Source organism: Pristiophorus japonicus, chromosome 20 (assembly GCF_044704955.1).
Source record: "Pristiophorus japonicus isolate sPriJap1 chromosome 20, sPriJap1.hap1, whole genome shotgun sequence".
NCBI classification, from domain to species: Eukaryota; Metazoa; Chordata; class Chondrichthyes; family Pristiophoridae; genus Pristiophorus; species Pristiophorus japonicus.
This window is the reverse complement of record NC_091996.1, coordinates 8,192,697-8,210,918: the sequence shown is the minus strand read 5'-3', so window position 1 is coordinate 8,210,918 and position 18,222 is coordinate 8,192,697. Positions and strand designations below refer to the sequence as shown.

The window sequence follows — 18,222 nt, the reverse complement described above, 5'->3', positions numbered from 1 at the left end:
GTTACACTACACTCTGTCCCCTCTTCCAGGTCATCTATGTATATTATAAACAGTTGTGGTCCCAGCACCGATCCCTGTGGCACACCACTAAACACCGATTTCCAACCCAAAAAGGACCCATTTATCCCGACTCTCTGCTTTCTGTTAGCCAGCCAATTCTCTATCCATGCTAATACATTTCCTCTGACTCCGCGTATCTTTATCTTCTGCAGTAACCTTTTGTGTGGCACCTTATCGAATGCCTTTTGGAAATCTAAATACACTACAGATGTTAAACTAACCAGCCTATAGTTACCTGTCTTTTGTCTGCCCCCTTTTTTGAACAGAGGCGTTACATTAGTTGCTTTCCAATCCGTTGGTACCTCCCCAGAGTCCAGAGAATTTTGGTCGATTATAACGAATGCATCTGCTATAACTTCCGCCATCTCTTTTAATACCCTGGGATGCATTTCATCAGGACCAGGGGACTTGTCTACCTTGAGTCCCATTAGCCTGTCCAGCACTACCCCGCTAGTGATAGTGATTGTCTCAAGGTCCTCCCTTCCCACATTCCCGTGACCAGCAATTTTTGGCATGGTTTTTGTGTCTTCCACTGTGAAGACCGAAGCAAAATAATTGTTTAAGGTCTCAGCCATTTCCACATTTCCCATTATTAAATCCCCCTTCTCATCTTCCAAGGGACCAACATTTACTTTAGTCACTCTTCCATTTTATATATCGGTAAAATCTTTTACTATCTGTTTTTATGTTTTGCGCAAGTTTACTTTCGTAATCTATCTTTCCTTTCTTTATTGCTTTCTTAGTCATTCTTTGCTGTCGTTTAAAATTTTCCCAATCTTCTAGTTTCCCACTAACCTTGGCCACCTTATACGCATTGGTTTTTAATTTGATACTCTCCTTTATTTCCTTGGTTATCCACGGCTGGTTATCCCTTCTCTTACCGCCCTTCTTTTTCACTGGAATATATTTTTGTTGAGCACTTGAAAGAGCTCCTTAAAAGTCCTCCACTGTTCCTCAATTGTGCCACCGTTTAGTCTGTGTTCCCAGTCTACTTTAGCCAACTCTGCCCTCATCCCACTGTAGTCCCCTTTGTTTAAGCATAGTACGCTCGTTTGAGACACTACTTCCTCACCCTCAATCTGTATTACAAATTCAACCATACTGTGATCACTCATTCCAAGAGGATCTTTTACTTGGAGATCGTTTATTATTCCTGACTCATTACACAGGACCAGATCTAAAATAGCTTGGTCCCTTGTAGGTTCTGTCACATACTGTTCTAAGAAACAATCCCATATGCATTCTATGAATTCCTCCTCAAGGCTATCCCGTGCGATTTGATTTGACCAATCGATATGTAGGTTAAAATCCCCCATGATTACTGCCATTCCTTTTTCACATGCCTCCATTATTCCCCCGATTATTGTCCGCCCCACCGTGAAGTTATTATTTGGGAGCCTATAAACTACGCCCACCAGTGACTTTTTCCCCTTACTATCTCTAATCTCCACCCACAATTATTCAACATTTTGTTCATTAGAGCCAATATCGTCTCTCACAACTGCCCTGATATCATCCTTCATTAACAGAGCTACCCCACCTCCCTTCCGCTCTTGTCTATCTTTCTGAATTGTCAGATACCCCTGTATGTTTAATTCCCAGTCTTGGCCACCCTGCAACCATGTTTCAGTAATGGCCACCAAATCATGCCCATTTGTAATGATTTGTGCCGTCAACTCATTTACTTTGTTTCGAATGCTGAGTGCGTTTAGGTAAAGTGTTTTAATACTAGTTTTTAAACCATGATTTTTAGTTTTGACCCCTCCTGCAGCCCCTTTATATTCATACATATTGTCTCTTCCTATCACCTTGTGGTTTACACTTACCCCAGTGCTACTCTGCTCTGTTGCCTCCTGCCTTTTGCATTCTTTCTTGGGGTTCTGTTCATCTGAGCTTTCACCCACCCTAACTAGCTCAGAGCCCTCTCCTGCGTTCCCATCCCCCTGCCAAGCTAGTTTAAAGCCCTCCCAACCGTACTATCAAAACCACACGCAAGAATATTGGTCCCGTCTCTGTTGAGGTGTAACCTGTCCGACTTGTACAGGTCCCACCTACCCCAGAAGCGCTCCCAATTGTTCAGGAAACTAAAGCCCTCCCTCCGGGAGAGTGGAGAGCACCAGCTCCAACTGTCACAGAACAGAGAGTGGAGGGCACCAGTTCCAACTGTCACAGGACGGGAGAGTGGAGAGCACCAGTTCCATTAGTTTTGAAGCATTCATTTTGTCATTTGTCAAGCACGGTGAAAGCAGGCTTCAAAGTGGATCTTTTGTGCTCTTGCACACAATCCTCCAGGACGTTTGGTGATAAAAGATTTCAAATAAATACGTCAAATAAATTAATGGTTTCTACCAGATGAGTGGGACGCATTCAGCTTGAAACCGGGGAGGAAAGATTAGGGAAAAATTGGAGGTCAAATCAGCTCACAACGTGCATGCACCACTTCCTGGAGCTGACTGAAGATTGGTATTTGCATAGTTGGACCAGACTGGCTGTACATAGTTATAAAACAAAGACTGACTTGCATTTCTATAGCACCTTTCATGACCTCAGGACATCCCAAAGCACTTTACAGCCAATGAAGTACTTTTGAAGTGTTTTGAATTTACACACAGCTAGCTCCCACAAACAGTAATGTGATAATGACCAGATAATCTGATTTTGTTATGTTGATTAAGGGATAAATTTTGGCCAGGACACTGGGGATAACTCCCCTGCTCTTCTTCGAAATAGTACCATAGGATCTTTTACGTTCACCTGAGAGAGCAGACGGGGCCTCAGTTTAATGTCTCATCCGAAAGGCGGCACCTCCGACAGTGCAGCACTCCCTCAGTACTGCACTGGAGTGTCAGCCTAGATTTTTGTGCTCTAGTCTCTGGAGTTGGGACTTGAACCCACAACCTTCTGACACAGAGGTGAGTGCTGCCCACTGAGCCACGGCTGACACAGAAGTGCCTTCACTTTGCAAACTTGTTTTATGTTTTGTGTGTGTGTAATATTTCTCTACGATCCTTTTTTTCTTAAGTCAGAGAATGGTGCATGGAATGGAGAATTGATGAGGCCTGGAAATAAAACAATTGTGTTGCAGTGGAGCACTTAACATATTCTGTTATTCTTCTGTACACTATTTCAAAAGAAACATTAATCAATTTACTTTATGCCACTTTTAAAGTAGTAAAGTATTCCCTTACAATTGCTTTAAGCATTCATCCACTCATATTGGCAACAGTAATTTCTTGACCTTTTTTTTAAAAAAGGAAGAGAGAACTAGAATTAGAAAAAAAAGAAACAAGTGCCTATGTTAAAGTCAGATCTGTCTACAACTGTCTCAGTGAAGTCAGGGCAAACTGGCTCTTCAAACGACAGTCTCTGTATTAAAAATCAATCGTCCAGAAATTCCTGTAACACTATTCCCGTGGGCAATCTGGTAAAATAAAGAAAAAAAATGCGCACTTACCTTTCTCTCCTGCGCCCTCTTGAACTTATGATTCTGTGATGAAGATTCCCGGGCAGCGTATGACGTCACGCCGCATGGGAACGCAGCGCGCACGAAGCCTGTGGCTTCTTTCGGAGTCTGTCCCCGCCCACAGGAGCTGTCAAAAGAAGCTCATTTACATAGGCCACGTCCCTGATCTAAGGTGTCGGGTCTGGGCACAGGACGGAGCAACATGTTACATTTCCACAAAAATAGAAGCGTTAAACAATTCATGCAGGTTTCCCATCTCCATATTTAAAAAAAACTAATTGATCAGCATAAATAGAGTTGAAGTAGTTTAGTATAGGGTATCGATTTCACCCAATTTACTATTGACACCTGTGCACACTTGCATAAAGTTGATCATATTTTACAAGCCAAGCTGCAATAGACAACACAGTACCTCAATTGTTATAAAAGTTGAAAAATTTGAATCTCTTTAATACTATGAGAGGAAGCTGCTTGTTTCCATTTCCTGTTGTTTATTTAGTTTGTGTTAAGCTTTTACTCTACAGAACTCCTCAGCATCGACTGCTGCTTATGTTGAAGGCTATTGAGCTGTTTGAAGCAAAGTTTCAGGTGATGCAAATGCACACAGAATGCAGGCTGTACGCCTGCTTTATCTCACGCAGAACTTTCATGCCCTAATCCTGGGCAGAAGATCTCTAAAAGTCGGAATTTTGCGCGAGAACTCATAGTTCTCTAGTGCATGAGGAAGACCCGTCAAGCTCCAGCTTGACAGATCGGAAAAGACGGTTTTCAGCGCATGCGCATTGTGCACTGAAAACTGGCTTCTCCGATGCTTTCCCGGGTCCGTAGAAACTGCGTACAGGCCCGGGACATCGGAATTTCAGGGCCATTGTGACACTTAATCAGAAATAATGAGAAACCCGTTGTAATAATGTAATTGGTAGTTGTTGTTGGATGACAAATAATAAAAATTGTACAACTCAAGCTAACAATAATGGTTACCTTATCCATGGGTGTAAATTTATACTTGCATCATGCCAGTCAGCAGTGACAGTGCATAATGCTCCTCCTATTGAAATTTGACAGTGCATAATGCTCCTCCTATTGAAAAAGTCCCAGGCAGCTCATGGGATGACGTAGCTTTGTAGTAAAAATGGTAAGGTGTATCCTAATGAGCAAATCCACTGACGGGTGTTTTTCATATGGTTTATTCCAGGGGGATGAAGGACCGATCGGGCCACCGGGAGATCCAGGTCCTGAGGTACGCTTGATTTGATTAAATTTATGATTAATCATTCATTACTAATGTTCATATCGGTATCAATGCAAACTTCTGTATTCTTAAGTAGGTTGGGGGTCAGGGAATCATAGAAATTTACAGCACCAGCCAACAAAGAGCTATCCAGACTAATCCCACTTTCCAGCTCTTGGTCCGTAGCCTTGTAGGTTACGGCACTTCAAGTGCACATCCAAGTACTTTTTAAATGCGGTGAGGGTTTCTGCCTCTACCACCCTTTCAGGCAGTGAGTTCCAGACCCCCACCACCCTTTGGGTGAAGAAATTTCCCCTCAAATCCCCTCTAAACCTTCTACCAATTACTTTAGATCTATGCTCCCTGGTTGTTGGCCCCTCTGCTAAGGGAAATAGGTCTTTTTTATCCACTCTATATTGGCCCCTCATAATTTTATATACCTCAATTAAGTCTCCCTTTAGTCTTATCTGTTCCAAAGAAAACAACCCCGCCTATCCAACCTTTCCTCATAGCTAAAATTCTGATTATATATTGTATAAATAATTTTGGCACCGTGAAGCAAAGAGGTACACAATATTAAAGAAGCTGACAAATAATTTGCCTTGAATAAGTAAAACTTTAATCTACGGTCCCGTCAGTGGAGTGGTGGCACCAACAGAACGTACTGTTGAGAGGGAGAACCTGGTTTGATGGTCAGCAGTCCTCCCGGCACTTGGGATCACAGTTTTCCCTCCCAATAATTGGACAAGGTGCTTGTTACCAATAATAGAACCAAAGCATGCAACACTGAACTCAATAAAAATTCGGATGCTTTTCAGAGGCGTAACTGTATGACGGCAGTAGCTTGGAATTCATCGCTATTGTTTGACTGTTGGCAGTGTTTTCGAAAGCTCCTAAAAGCCTGAAAAAATAAGCTACTTGTTCAAGCAATTACAAATTGTGGCAAAATTTCAGAAATGGACAAGCACTGTACTGTACTGGGGAGCAGATCACCTGCATGACATCATATCCCTAATGTAGTGTATTCCATGAATCATTCTTACATGAGATCTTAAATATTCCAGTTGTAACCTTTTTTTTTCTAAAGTAAAGGTAATCTCATTTCTATAATAATATGCTCATAATGTATAATTCTAATTAGTTTAATAATTAAGGGTGTTAATATGGATCTCTTACCACTTCAGATGTATATTATCGCCTTGTGTAATGTTTTATTAATTTGTCATAAACTGGCTTGGTGAGAATTGTGAAGAGGTGAGTGCTGTGGATAATTTGAGGAGACGAGAGCTGAGCAAGGTCACAAGATGCAAATTCTGAGTGAAATGTGAAGAAGTGAGAATTATAAGAACATAAGAGTTAGGAACAGGAGTAGGCCATTCGGCCCCTCGAGCCTGCTCCGCCATTGAATAAGATCGTGGCCGATCTTCTACCTCAACTCCACTTTCCTGCACTATCCCATATCCCTTGATTCCCTTAATATTCAGAAATCTATTGATCTCTATTTTGAATGTAATCAAAGACTGAGCCTCCACAGCCCTCTGGGGTAGAGGATTCAAAAGATTCACCACCCTCTGAGTGAAGAAATTTTCCCTCATCTCAGTCCTAAATGGCCGACCCATTCTGAGACTGTGACCCCTGGTTCTAGACTCTCCAGCTAGGGGAAATATCCTCCCTGCATCTACCCTGTCAAGCCCTGTAAGAATTTTGTATGTTTCAATGAGATCACCTCTCATTCTTCTAAACTCTAGAGAATATAGGCCTAGTCTACTCAATCTCTCCTCATAGAATTCCTCGCATCACAGGAATCAGTCTGGTGAACCTTCGTTGCACTCCCTCTATGGCAAGTATATCCTTCCTTAGATAAGGAGACCAAAACTGTGCACAGTACTCCAGGTGTGGTCTCACCAGGGCCCTATATAATTGCAGTAAGACTTACTCTTATACTCAAATCCTCCTGTAATAATAATTGAGGCAGGTTTGTGGGATGGAGCATTGAGCAAGATTTGGAGAGCGAGCTTTGAGAGAGGTTTGAAGAAGTGAGTGCTGAACAAGATATGAAAGAGTCAATGCACAGTGAGATTTAAAGGAGCGAGCACCAATGTTCCGTGTAATTATTTTTGGTGCTGCGAGGCCCCTTCAAAATATCGCGCTGCACGGGGTTTTGCATTGAAAAGCTGCCGAGCCGTGTACAAGGTTTCCCTGGAGCGCTGCACAGCTGTGCTACTTAAAGGGAACATTGGTGAGCATTGAGCAAATTTTTACGGGAAGAGAGGATTTGAGAGGGAGCATTGAGTGGGATTTGAAGGTGTGAGTGCTGTGTGAAATTTGAAAAAGGGATTGCTGAGTTGAGATTTTGAGCATGAAGGGATGAGCTACTCTTGAGGGAAGAAGCTATGTGTGGTTATAGGAAGGGAATGCTGAGTGAAATGAAGCAGAGTGGGTTCTGAGTAAGATTTAAAGGCAGAAGCATGGAGCAAAACTTTGGGGAGGAGGGGATCTCTGAGCTAGATTTGGGGAGGAGCATTAATTGAGATTTAAAGAAAGGAGTTGTGGGCGATTTGAAGAATGTGCTGTGTGAGATTTGTTAGGATAGGGCATCAGGAAAGATTTGATGTGCAGGGGCGGGGGGTGGGGTGGGGTGGGGGGAAAGCGAGGTTTGGAGGGAGTAAACTCTGGACAAGATCTGGAGCAGGAGGCACTGAGCAAGATTTTGAGGTGGGAGTGCTGCTCAAGATTTGGGAGAGTCATCGGCTTTTCAATGTAGAAACCACGCATGCACGGTATTTTGAATAGCCCCCGCAGCCCCTTAAAGGGGCTATGTGGCACCAAGAATAATTACAGGGAATTAAATCTCACTGTGCAGTGACTCTTTCATATCTTGTTCAGCACTCACTTCTTCAACCTCTCTCAAAGCTCGCTATCCAAATCTTGGAATGGACTGCTGAATCGCACTGTTAGAATGATTGAGATTGTGGCCATTTAAATAGCTTTGGTAATGTCCACTGACTGTGAATGGAGGGCGAGCTACATCTGAAAATAATGTGTAAGTAACTGTCCAGTATGACTTGGAAGGGATGCACACTGAACTTGGGACAGACCACAACACCAATTGAAAGTGACATCTGGATCGAGATGTTTGAGTAACTATCTGACGATCCCTAGATTGATTCCTGGGATGAGAGGGCTGTCTTATGATGAGAGATTGTGTAGAATGGGCCTATACTCTCTGGAGTTTAGAAGAATGAGAGGTGATCTCTGATACATACATGATTCTAAAGGGGATTGGCAGGGTAGATGCTGAGAGGTTGTTTCCCTTGGCTGGAGAGTCTAGAACTAGGGGGCACAGTCTCAGGATAAGGGATAGAGATGAGAAGGAATTTCCTCACTCTGTGAGGGTTGTGAATCTTTGGAATTCTCTGCCCCAGAGGGCTGTGGATGCTGAGTCTCTGAATATATTCAAGGCTGAGCTAGATAGATTTTTGGAATCTAGGGGCACCAAGGGATATGGAGATTGGGCGGGCAAATGGAGTTGCGGTTGATGATCAGCCATGATCGTATTGAATGGCGGAGCAGACTCGAAGGACCATATGGCCTACTCCTCCTATTTCTTATGATCTTATGCTCCGTTTAATGATTCAGTTACACCATCAACATACAGGCATAAGGGCTTCACTCACCTGAATCACCAATTGGAAATTCTAGCATCCATTATCACAATTTTCCATTTGAATGGAAAATCATAGACAGCTCATGCCCAGATTTCCAATAGGAGCTCCAGGTGGCTGAAGCTCTTACCACTGCATGCTGAAGAAAAAAATATAATGTTATTTTTGTGTTGAGCAAAGTAAAGGAATATTCATGCTGGGAAATGGAATATTCTTCAATGTCTAGCACCCAATTTCCACATCAAAGTTGGTAAGGCACAGTCCGATGCATAGGAAAACTTCCCTTATGCTGCTCTCAACATGACTTGAGCACCAACTCAGAACGACACCCTCTGCTGTGTGAATTTCCCCATTTCCCACATCAACGATTCTTGTGGTCTGTCTCTGTGCCAGTTTGTGCTGAACTATGGCCAGCTTTGTAGAGCAAGTCTGTGCTTGCTAACATCTGGCCTGAGGCTGAACAGACTTATTTCACATTGGACCTGTAGAGTAAGGAGAGAGCGAGAGAAGAGACTTTCATTCTTGCAGTCTGGACAGCATTCAAACCTTGTGCCAGATATGAAAGAGCAGGGTGCTAGCCCAATAAATTAGAAAATTACATATTCCTGATGAAATTTTTAACAGTGCATCATTCCCGCAAACTCGCACCAACTGTTCAAATCAGGAATTCCACAGAAATGCAAATCTTAAATAGACCAGAGATTCCCTGATGCGTGTCAGTAACGCCTCCCTTGATAGGCGAGTGAGTCACACAGATCAGGAAAATCCCAGCCAGGTTCAGTCCCTGGTCTGTGCTGGGCTTACTGATCTCAGCTGTGTTGACATTTGAGGTCCTGCAATTGACCCCCGAACCACTTGACCAGACAGCATAAAAAAAAAATCAACCAAGGTTCCTAATTCTGAGCACCTACTGCAACGTTGTGTGTGGTGCGAAAAAACCCAAAGTATTTCTTGTAAATTTTATGCCTACCAATTGCATGCCTCAGTGACATGAAATGAGCCCTATATCCTTATAATATGTAACCTGCAAAATCAGAAGGCTTCTGCCCCAAAGTGAGTCTTCCTCGATGGCAGCACATATCAGAGAATTCAGTACACAGCAACGTTCCTGCTAAGCTGCGCGGCCGTGTGGTGGTCTGGAGGTCCCATGCAAGCCGCTCACCAGCTTTAACATGGAAGAAATTGCACGTACGCAAAAATTTGAATGGGCCACGCAGTCTATTAAAGGGGCCTCGTGTGGGGAAAACAAAGCAATTATTGGGAACATTGGTGCACAGGTTAGTGCCCAATTTATGGTGCCTGTAATGTATGCACCTGTGAGTATACTCACAGTCTTTGTTGTAGAACTGTAAAGAGGGCAGTTATAAGTGTCTGGAGTGTCCCCCAGATCGGGGGGCACTTGATTTAACTGTTTAATTTTGTTCTCCAATCAAAAGAGTTGTTGTAGAACTGTAAAGAGGGCAGTTATAAGTGTCTGGAGTGTCCCCCAGATCGGGGGGATACTTGATTTAACTGTTTAATTTTGTTCTCCAATCAAAAGAGTTGTTGTAGAACTGTTGCATTTTGAGTGGCTTAGCCATTCACATGATATTCACAAGCCTCAATAAAACTCCAGTCAGTTCGATCTCGGTCATCCACGATGAAGCATGCAGTTGTGAGCCCAGTGGATGAACTGGTAATGTGTAGTGCGATTGTTAAACCTTTGTTGATAAACCAACTGGTTCTTAATAGCAATGTATTGCTATTAATTCTTAAGCAAAGAACCCATGAAACAAATACATTACACTGCCCTTGGGTTTCCTGGCTATTGTGCAGCTCTAAGAGCTCCACCCACCTGGAGCACCTGTTTGGGCATGAGCTACCTGCGATTTTCCAACCTGCACTCCACCTGAGCAAGTCTCACCAATTTCTGGGGCCATTATGCATTACAGTGAAGGTGAAACGTACTACATACTAAAGGAGACCCGCCCCCCCCGCCCCCACAACTAGCAAATTATATTTAAAATTCTTCTGAGCGAATTTTGGAATTGACTCATACATTCCAAAATGTGACAATTTCTTTCCATTTACATGTATTGTTCTAGGGACGTCCTGGGAGGAGAGGATTTCCCGGCAAACCAGGACCTGATGGTCCCAAGGTAAAACTCTAGGTAGATGTAACAATATGGATCATATTTTGGCTGCTACTTGTCCAATTAACTCGGGTTACAGCTGAACCATAAAATCTCAAATGTATTTGGCAAGTTCAGATTGTTCCCTCAAACAAACCAGGCTGACGTCAAGTTCAAAGTTCACTGATATCCTTCCAAATGACAGTACATGGAGTACTGTTTCTATAAATTGTCCAATGGCAGAAAAAACGTGTACCTGTACCGAGATTGGAGAGGAACGTGGTGTTGGGACGATAATCAAACCCTTTCCCCCAAACCTCTGAAATAGGCCTGGTCTTGGTTTGAGCTCAATTTGGATCAGATTGAACCAAACTCAGCCAGCACTGCTTGGGTGTTCACTCATCTCTGATAAAAATTAAATAAAATGTGGTTGGGCTCACTTCAATTTGTTTTCTGCTGAAGCTGGAATAATACACTGGAACTGAGGTTGACGCCCTGAGGAGGGTTTAGATTTGTACGATCTGGCCGCCCGATCCTGCTGGCAAGGAGGCCTTATCCATTTTGAGAGAGGCGGGAGGGGGGGAAAACCTATTACGATGCTATCGGCGAGCTACTGGCAGCTAGCCAGCTCTGGGCCAGTGCAATATCCAGGGGCTGGAGACCCGACTGGCCAGCAGGAAGGTAGATCCATGAAGGGTGGGGTGACATGAAGGAGTTGGGTTGGCAGCGACCCACATTATTCTTGTGGAGCTCTGGAGGAGCGCACGCAGTCCCACAAAATATAATTTAAAATTGACCCTTTTTGTGCTTCTTTTGCCATACCCAGTTAAAACTGGGCAGAGCCTGCCCTGTGCACGCTCCGCCCCGCTGTCACTCAAAATCATAGTCGGGGCCATGTCGCAATTTGCATATTTAAAGGGGCCTACCACCTGAAACGGGCAGGTTTTCCGGCCGGCCAGCAGAAGGCCCTTTGAGGATGGCAGTGGCCGGAGCACCATTTATGCATCGTTACTGTAATGTATGCATCTGTGAGTATTGTGAGTGGCTTAGCCAGTCACGTGATGTTCACAAGACTCAATAAAACCCCAGTCAGTTGAGTCTCGGTCATCCACGATGAGATATGCAGTTGTGAGTCTAGAAGATGAACTGATAGTTTGATTGTTAAACCTTTGTTAATAAACCAATTAGTTCTCAATAGCAGTGTGTTGCTATGAATTCTTAAGCAAAGAACCCATGAAGCAAATACATTGCAGTTACCAACCCGAGTTAAAACCTACCCCTCTGAAGAAAACAATGTCATGCATTTTTGAGCATTTAATGTTCTGTGAATTCTAACCAATTTTAATCTTATACTTTTGCTACACCCGCCATTTATGTGGTAATGTATGATTAATCTTTCAGCAGTTGTGCATTTAACACAAAATTGTAATCACACTAACCATTACATTTGCAGCTGTGAATCAGAGCTCTATATAATCATTTCAGTATGCGGCACACAATCTGATCTGCATAACACACTGAGAGCTAGAAATTCATTGGTTTAGCGCCACCCATTAGCGCCCGAGAGGGGCACTAACAGGCTGCGAAGCACCTACCAACTGAGTGCCGCGCTATGACAGCCTGCTGCCAACTTCGTTGGTGGTTTAGCGGCGGTGCTGTCATTTAGCACTGCACACTCTAGTGCCACCCGTTTGATGACGTCATGTGGGTGCAGCACCCTCTTAGCACCAGGTTCACCAACTTGACTGCTTTCACCTGCTATAGCGCCTGGCGCTGCTCCCGACACAGAAAGCAGGCGCTGCAAAGAAGATCCCGGGGCGACATTTGAAGGACTGACGAGGTAAGTGTTCAGATTGCACTTTATTTACAGTTACTTACCTTTCTGACCTCTAGAAGATTGTTGCTAATGTTTCTTCCATTTCCTTGCAGTTTTTGCCGGGCCCACCTCACCTCTTCTTTAGGCGCCAGGATGCCAGTGTCCTAGCACCTCAACTTCAGTAGCGCTCCCACCCTATTAATGCCCTAAGAGGAGTGTGCAATGCTTCAGTTAGCGCTCCATTGCCCTCTTGGGGCGCTAAAACTGAATATCCCGGTTGGAGGCGGTAAGCATCGTCCAGCGCGAAACTTAGCGACCGCCTCAAACCAGGCTATAACAAATTTTTAGCCCCACGAATTTCATAGTGGAGCATTTACAACGCAGAGTGAATTGGATCCTCAAATGTCTTGTTGGAGGGTTGAACCCATCGTTTTCTGAACTTTTAACCTCACGACTGGCCTGCTTCCTGAGAAACTGCCTGTGCAACACTAAACCCGGGTGGCTTATGGAGCTTTGTTTGAAACTCACTTCTGCTGTGCCAAAAGCAAATTACTGCAGGTGCTGGAGATCTGAAAGAAAAACATAAAATGCTGGAAATACTCAGCAGGCCAGGCAGCATCTGTGGAGAGAGAAACAGAGTTAACATTTCAGCTCGATGACCCTTCATCAGAACTGGAAAAAGTTAGAGATGCAAGAGGTTTTAAGCAAGTGCAGGGGCAGGAAAAGGGGGGGAGGGGAGGATAGAACAAAAGGGAAGGTTTGTGATGGGGTGGTAGGCAGGAGTGATTAAAAGACAAAAGGGATGATGGCACAAAGCAAAAGGAAATGGTAATGGGGCAAGTAAACAAACAAACATTGACTCGTCTTTTGTTTCTTTACTTGTGTCTTCCATTCCGAATGGCCTACTTCTGTGCCATAATGATTCTTGACTCCATTGCATTGACCACACTAGACCAGCTCTACTGGGCGGGCCACATTGTTCGCATGCCTGACACAAGAATCCCAAAGCAAGCGCTCTACTCGGAACTCCTACACGACAAGCGAGCCCCAGGTGGGCAGAGGAAACGTTTCAAGGACACCCTCAAAGCCTCCTTGATAAAATGCAACATCCCCACCGACACCTGGGAGTCCCTGGCCAAAGACTGCCCTAAGTGGAGGAAGAGTATCCGGGAGGGCGCTATGCACCTAGCGTCTTGTCGCCAAGAGCATGCAGAAAACAAGCGCAGGCAGCGGAAGGAGCGTGCGGCAAACCAGACTCCCCACCCACCCTTTCTTTCAACCACTGTCTGTCCAACCTGTGACAGAGACTGTAATTCCAGTATTGGACTGTTCAGTCACCTGAGAACTCACTTTTAAAGTGGAAGCAAGTCTTCCTCGATTTTGAGGGACTGCCTATGAAGATGATGACTCCATTCCTAACCAGCCAGCTCAAGAGACAACAGCGATTGTGTATGTGTGAAGCTGAAGTCTGATATTTTATGACCTTAAACATGTACAACATCAAAAATTCTCTCAAATAAGTTATTTCTTTGGGAAAACATAAGAAATAGGAGCATGAGTAGGCCATGCGGCCCCTCGAGCCTGCTCCACCATTCAATAAGATCATGGCTGATCTTCAACCTCAACTCCACTTTCCTGCCCAAACCCCATATCCCTTGATTCCACTAGAGTCCAAAAATCTATCGATCTCCATCTTGAATATACTCAACGACTGGGCATCCACAGCCCTCTGGGGTAGAGAATTCCATAGACTCACAATCCCTTTGAGTGAAGAAAATCCTCCTCATTTAAGATCTAAATGGCTGACTCCTTATTCTGAGACTGTGACCCCTTATATATATCAACTCAAGAAAATATGTATTCCGCCTACCACTGACTCTGGAAGTGTTTCGTTCAGATCTGTAGATTGTGTTATTTAAGGAAACTGTTTTTCTTGTGCAGCAGAAAATCTGGACTGTTTTGTGGGGGGGGGGGGAATTAAATAACATTTCAAAACAATTTTCAGCTCGTCAAAAATGTTGGTCTTTGTTTTCTTTTCTCCTCCCAGGGAGAACCTGGCAATTTTGGAAAGGTGGGAAAGGTCGGGGAGCAGGTAACTGTTGTCTCATTCTCATTGTATAAACAGAAGTTTTTTATATCTTGCTGAATTCTGGTTAATGTGTAACTGGCTTGTATCTAAAAGTTAACGATTTCTACCGCTGCGCGCGCTCCAACTAAAACACGTTATCAAACCAAATATGGACTTTTACAGCCTGTAGTGCACGACAGGTGTTTGGAAAGTGGCGAATTGGCAACATTCAGTGTGCTGACCAACAAAAATAGAGATTGTGGAGGAATATTTTATGCTCAAACTGGGGCTATGTCGTCGGGTATTATGCTTGGATCGCAAATCCATTCTAATGAGACAGAAACTGAAGTAATTTGGTACATTGGAATACTCTGAAAATTATGGTTTAATCCAGAGTCAACTATACTGCATTGTTGGGAAGTTGGTCATTGTTCTGTAGAACATCTTATTTCCAATCCAGCATGTGTCTGGCGAGTTTTCACAAATGTCATAATCCTTGTTTGCTTTTTTATTGTTTTCTTTCACTGTGCATACTTTTGTAATTATTAAATATATTTCTAAAAGCAACCAGGAGAATAGAGCTGGAACTATGACTGTAAGCCAAATTAATTCTTTTGACATGTTAGCTGCAGAGTGTAGGGAGTATCAGCACAGCATAGAAATACATATTGCTGTGGGGAGGTGCCAAGCAGAGGCCAGACATCTACACTTGTGGGGGGTGGCGTTGGGGGAAGATTCGGAGAGGGAATCATTCGTGGGCTGTTGACTGTGCCTCCCAGATGCTACATTGGTGAAGGCCCAGAAACCGATTGCCCGTTCATTGTCTAAACCACATGTTGAGTCATCTGGTGTCCTCAGGTTGAAGCATTTAAAAAAAAAGGAATGGATAAATTCTGAATAAGCCTCAAGTCCAGGGATTCATGCTGCTCTCAGGCCTGAGGGGCATGAAAATGGTCCAATTTGGTATTGTACTTGGATGTAAACAACAGGACAAGCTAAATGGATTAATAAGAACATAAGAACATAAGAAATAGCAACAGGAGTAGGCCATTTAGCCCCTCGAGCCTGCTCCGACATTCAATAAGATCATGGCTAATCTGATCATGGACGCAGTTCCACTTCCCCGCCCACTCCCCATAACCCTTTACTCACTTAACGCTCAAAAATCTGTCTATCTCTGCCTTAAATATATTCAATGACCCAGCCTCCACAGCTCTCTGGGGCAGAGAATTCCATAGATTTACAACCCTCCGAGAGAAGAAATTTCTCCTCATCTCAGTTTTAAATGGGCGGCCCCTTATTTTAAGACTATGTCCCCTAGTTTTAGTTTCCCCTATGAGTGGAAATATCCTCTCTGCATCCACCCTGTCGAGCCCCCTTATTATCTTATAAGTTTCAATAAGATCACCTCTCATTCTTCTGAACTTCAATATGCATAGGCTCAACCTATCCTCATAAGTCAACCCCCTCATCTCCGGAATCAACTTGATGAACCTTCTCTGAACAGCCTCCAATGCAAGTATATCCTTCCTTAAATACGGAGACCAAAACTGTACGCAATACTCCAAGTGTGGCCTCACCAGTACCCTGTATACTTGTAGCAGGACTTCTCTGCTTTTATACTCTATTCCCCTTGCAATAAAGGCCAACATTCCATTTGCCTTCCTGATTACTTGCTGTACCTGCATACTAACATTTTGTGTTTCATGCACAAGGACCTCCAGGTCCGTCTGTACTGCAGCACTTTGCAATTTTTCTCCATTTAAGTTATAATGTGCTTTTCTATTATTTTTGCCAAAGTGGATAATCTCACATTTTCCCACATTATACTCCATCTGCCAAATTTTTGCCCACTCACTTAGCCTGTCTATATCCCTTTGCAGATTTTTTGTGTCCTCCTCACAACTTGCTTTCCCGCCCATCTTTCTATCATCAGCAAACTTGGCTACATTACACTCGGTCCCTTCATCCAAGTCATTAGTATAGATTGTAAATAGTTGAGGACCTAGCACCAATCCCTACGGCACCCCACAAGTCACTGTTTGCCAACCGGAAAATGACCCATTTATCACGACCCTCTGTTTTCTGTTAGTTAGCCAATCCTCTATCCATTCTAATATATTACCCCCAACCCCGTGAACTTTTATTTTGTGCAGTAACCCCTTATGTGGCACCTTATCGAATGCCTTCTGGAAATCCAAATACACCACGTCGACTGGTTTCCCCTTATCCACCCTGCTCGTTACATCCTCAAAGAACTCCAGCAAATTTGTCAAACATGATTTCATAAAATCATACTGATGCTGCTTGATTGAATCATGCTTTCCCAAATGACCTGCTACTGCTTCCTTAATAATGGACTCCAGCATTTTCCCAACGACAAATGTTAGGCTAACTGGTCTATAGTTTCCAGCTTTTTGTCTGCCTCCTTTTTTAAATAGGGGCGTTACATTTGGGGTTAAAAGGTGCTTCCTTGTTTCTCAGGAGAAACAAATTGCAGTGATATGTGGAAAGAGCAAGGGAGTGGGATTAACTGGATTGCTCTTCGAAAGAGCCAGCGCAGACGCGATGGACTGAATGGCCTCCTTCTGTGCTGTACTATTCTATGATTCTCTAACTTGTAGCCCAGCGTAGGATATTTCTTGTGCCTATGGAAGTCCATCCCAGACAATGAGGTTGCTTGGAGCTCCTGCCACTTGTATGCAAACATTCAAATTTCGAGTTAACCATCTCCTTCTGTTACTGGTTTAGGGTCTTAACTTTGGATATTGTCTCCATTACAACATTGCTAGTCACTCCCAGAAGCAGCCGGGCCATCGTAAATTAAAGATGTGCCTGTACTGCCCCATATCAAACCACGTAGAAGCATAACCCAGGGGTATAACAATAGCATCCCCTTGTGATCTGAACTTTGATATTCGTGTCTTTCACATGTACTCCCCCCGCCCCCAACCCCACATCCACCTCTTCAATCTGTTTGCAGGCAGACTGAAAAAACACATGGTAAGATGTGGCCAGATATGAATTATTGTGCAGCAAGTAGACACACAGAGCAACTATTTTTTTTATCAGACTCACTTAGTTCAACAGTACAACTTGTCTTTCTTTATTGTGTAAGGGTACAGTAGCACAGTGGTTGTTACTGGACTACTAATCCAGAGGCCTGGACTAATGATCAGGACACCCGAGTTCAAATCCCACACGGCAGACGGGGGATTTTAAATTCAGTTAATTAAATAAAAATATTGGGGGGGGGTTTAAAAAAAAGCGAGCATCAGTAATGTTCTTTAAGGGAAGGAAATATGCCTTTAAGGGAAGGAAATCTGCCGTCCTGACCCAGTCTGGCCTATACGTGACTCTAGACCCACAGCAATGTGGTTGACTCTTGACTGCACTCTGAAACGCCCTCGCAAGACACTCAGTTGGATAATGCGTCTCATCACCACCTTCCCGAGAGCAATTAGGGATGGGCAATAAATGCTGGTCCTGCCAGCGACACCCACATCCTGTGAATGCGTAAAAAATTACTCTCAATGCTTTTTAACATCAGTGGGTTGTCTTGCTTTATTTAAATAAAGTTGCCTGCTCAAATGATACAGCTGAGATGGGGGAGCCAAAGTGTAATTGCAGCTCTGATCGATTGGGCTGCTGCCGTCCCATCTAAATTACTGTTAAAACGGGCAACTTGGTACCAAAGCAGAATTTATTGTGCTGCAGAATGTTTGTGTTTTGTATCTGCTGAGGAAAAATCTCCGTGCGATGTCGGTATAACTGTTTGTCTCCTGGGTAGGAAACGCATATGTCACTG

General features: G+C 43.7%; 1 protein-coding gene across 1 annotated transcript in view; it reads left to right on the top strand.

Annotated features, from left to right (window-relative positions):
• col27a1b (collagen, type XXVII, alpha 1b) overlaps nt 1–18,222 on the top strand; it is a 740,056-nt gene that overhangs the window by 444,892 nt on the left and 276,942 nt on the right. Inside the window, exons 22-24 of the mRNA XM_070863596.1 lie at nt 4,719–4,763; nt 10,504–10,557; nt 14,394–14,438. Of these exons, the coding sequence (XP_070719697.1) occupies nt 4,719–4,763; nt 10,504–10,557; nt 14,394–14,438 (144 nt within the window). The remainder of the gene's footprint in view (nt 1–4,718; nt 4,764–10,503; nt 10,558–14,393; nt 14,439–18,222) is intronic.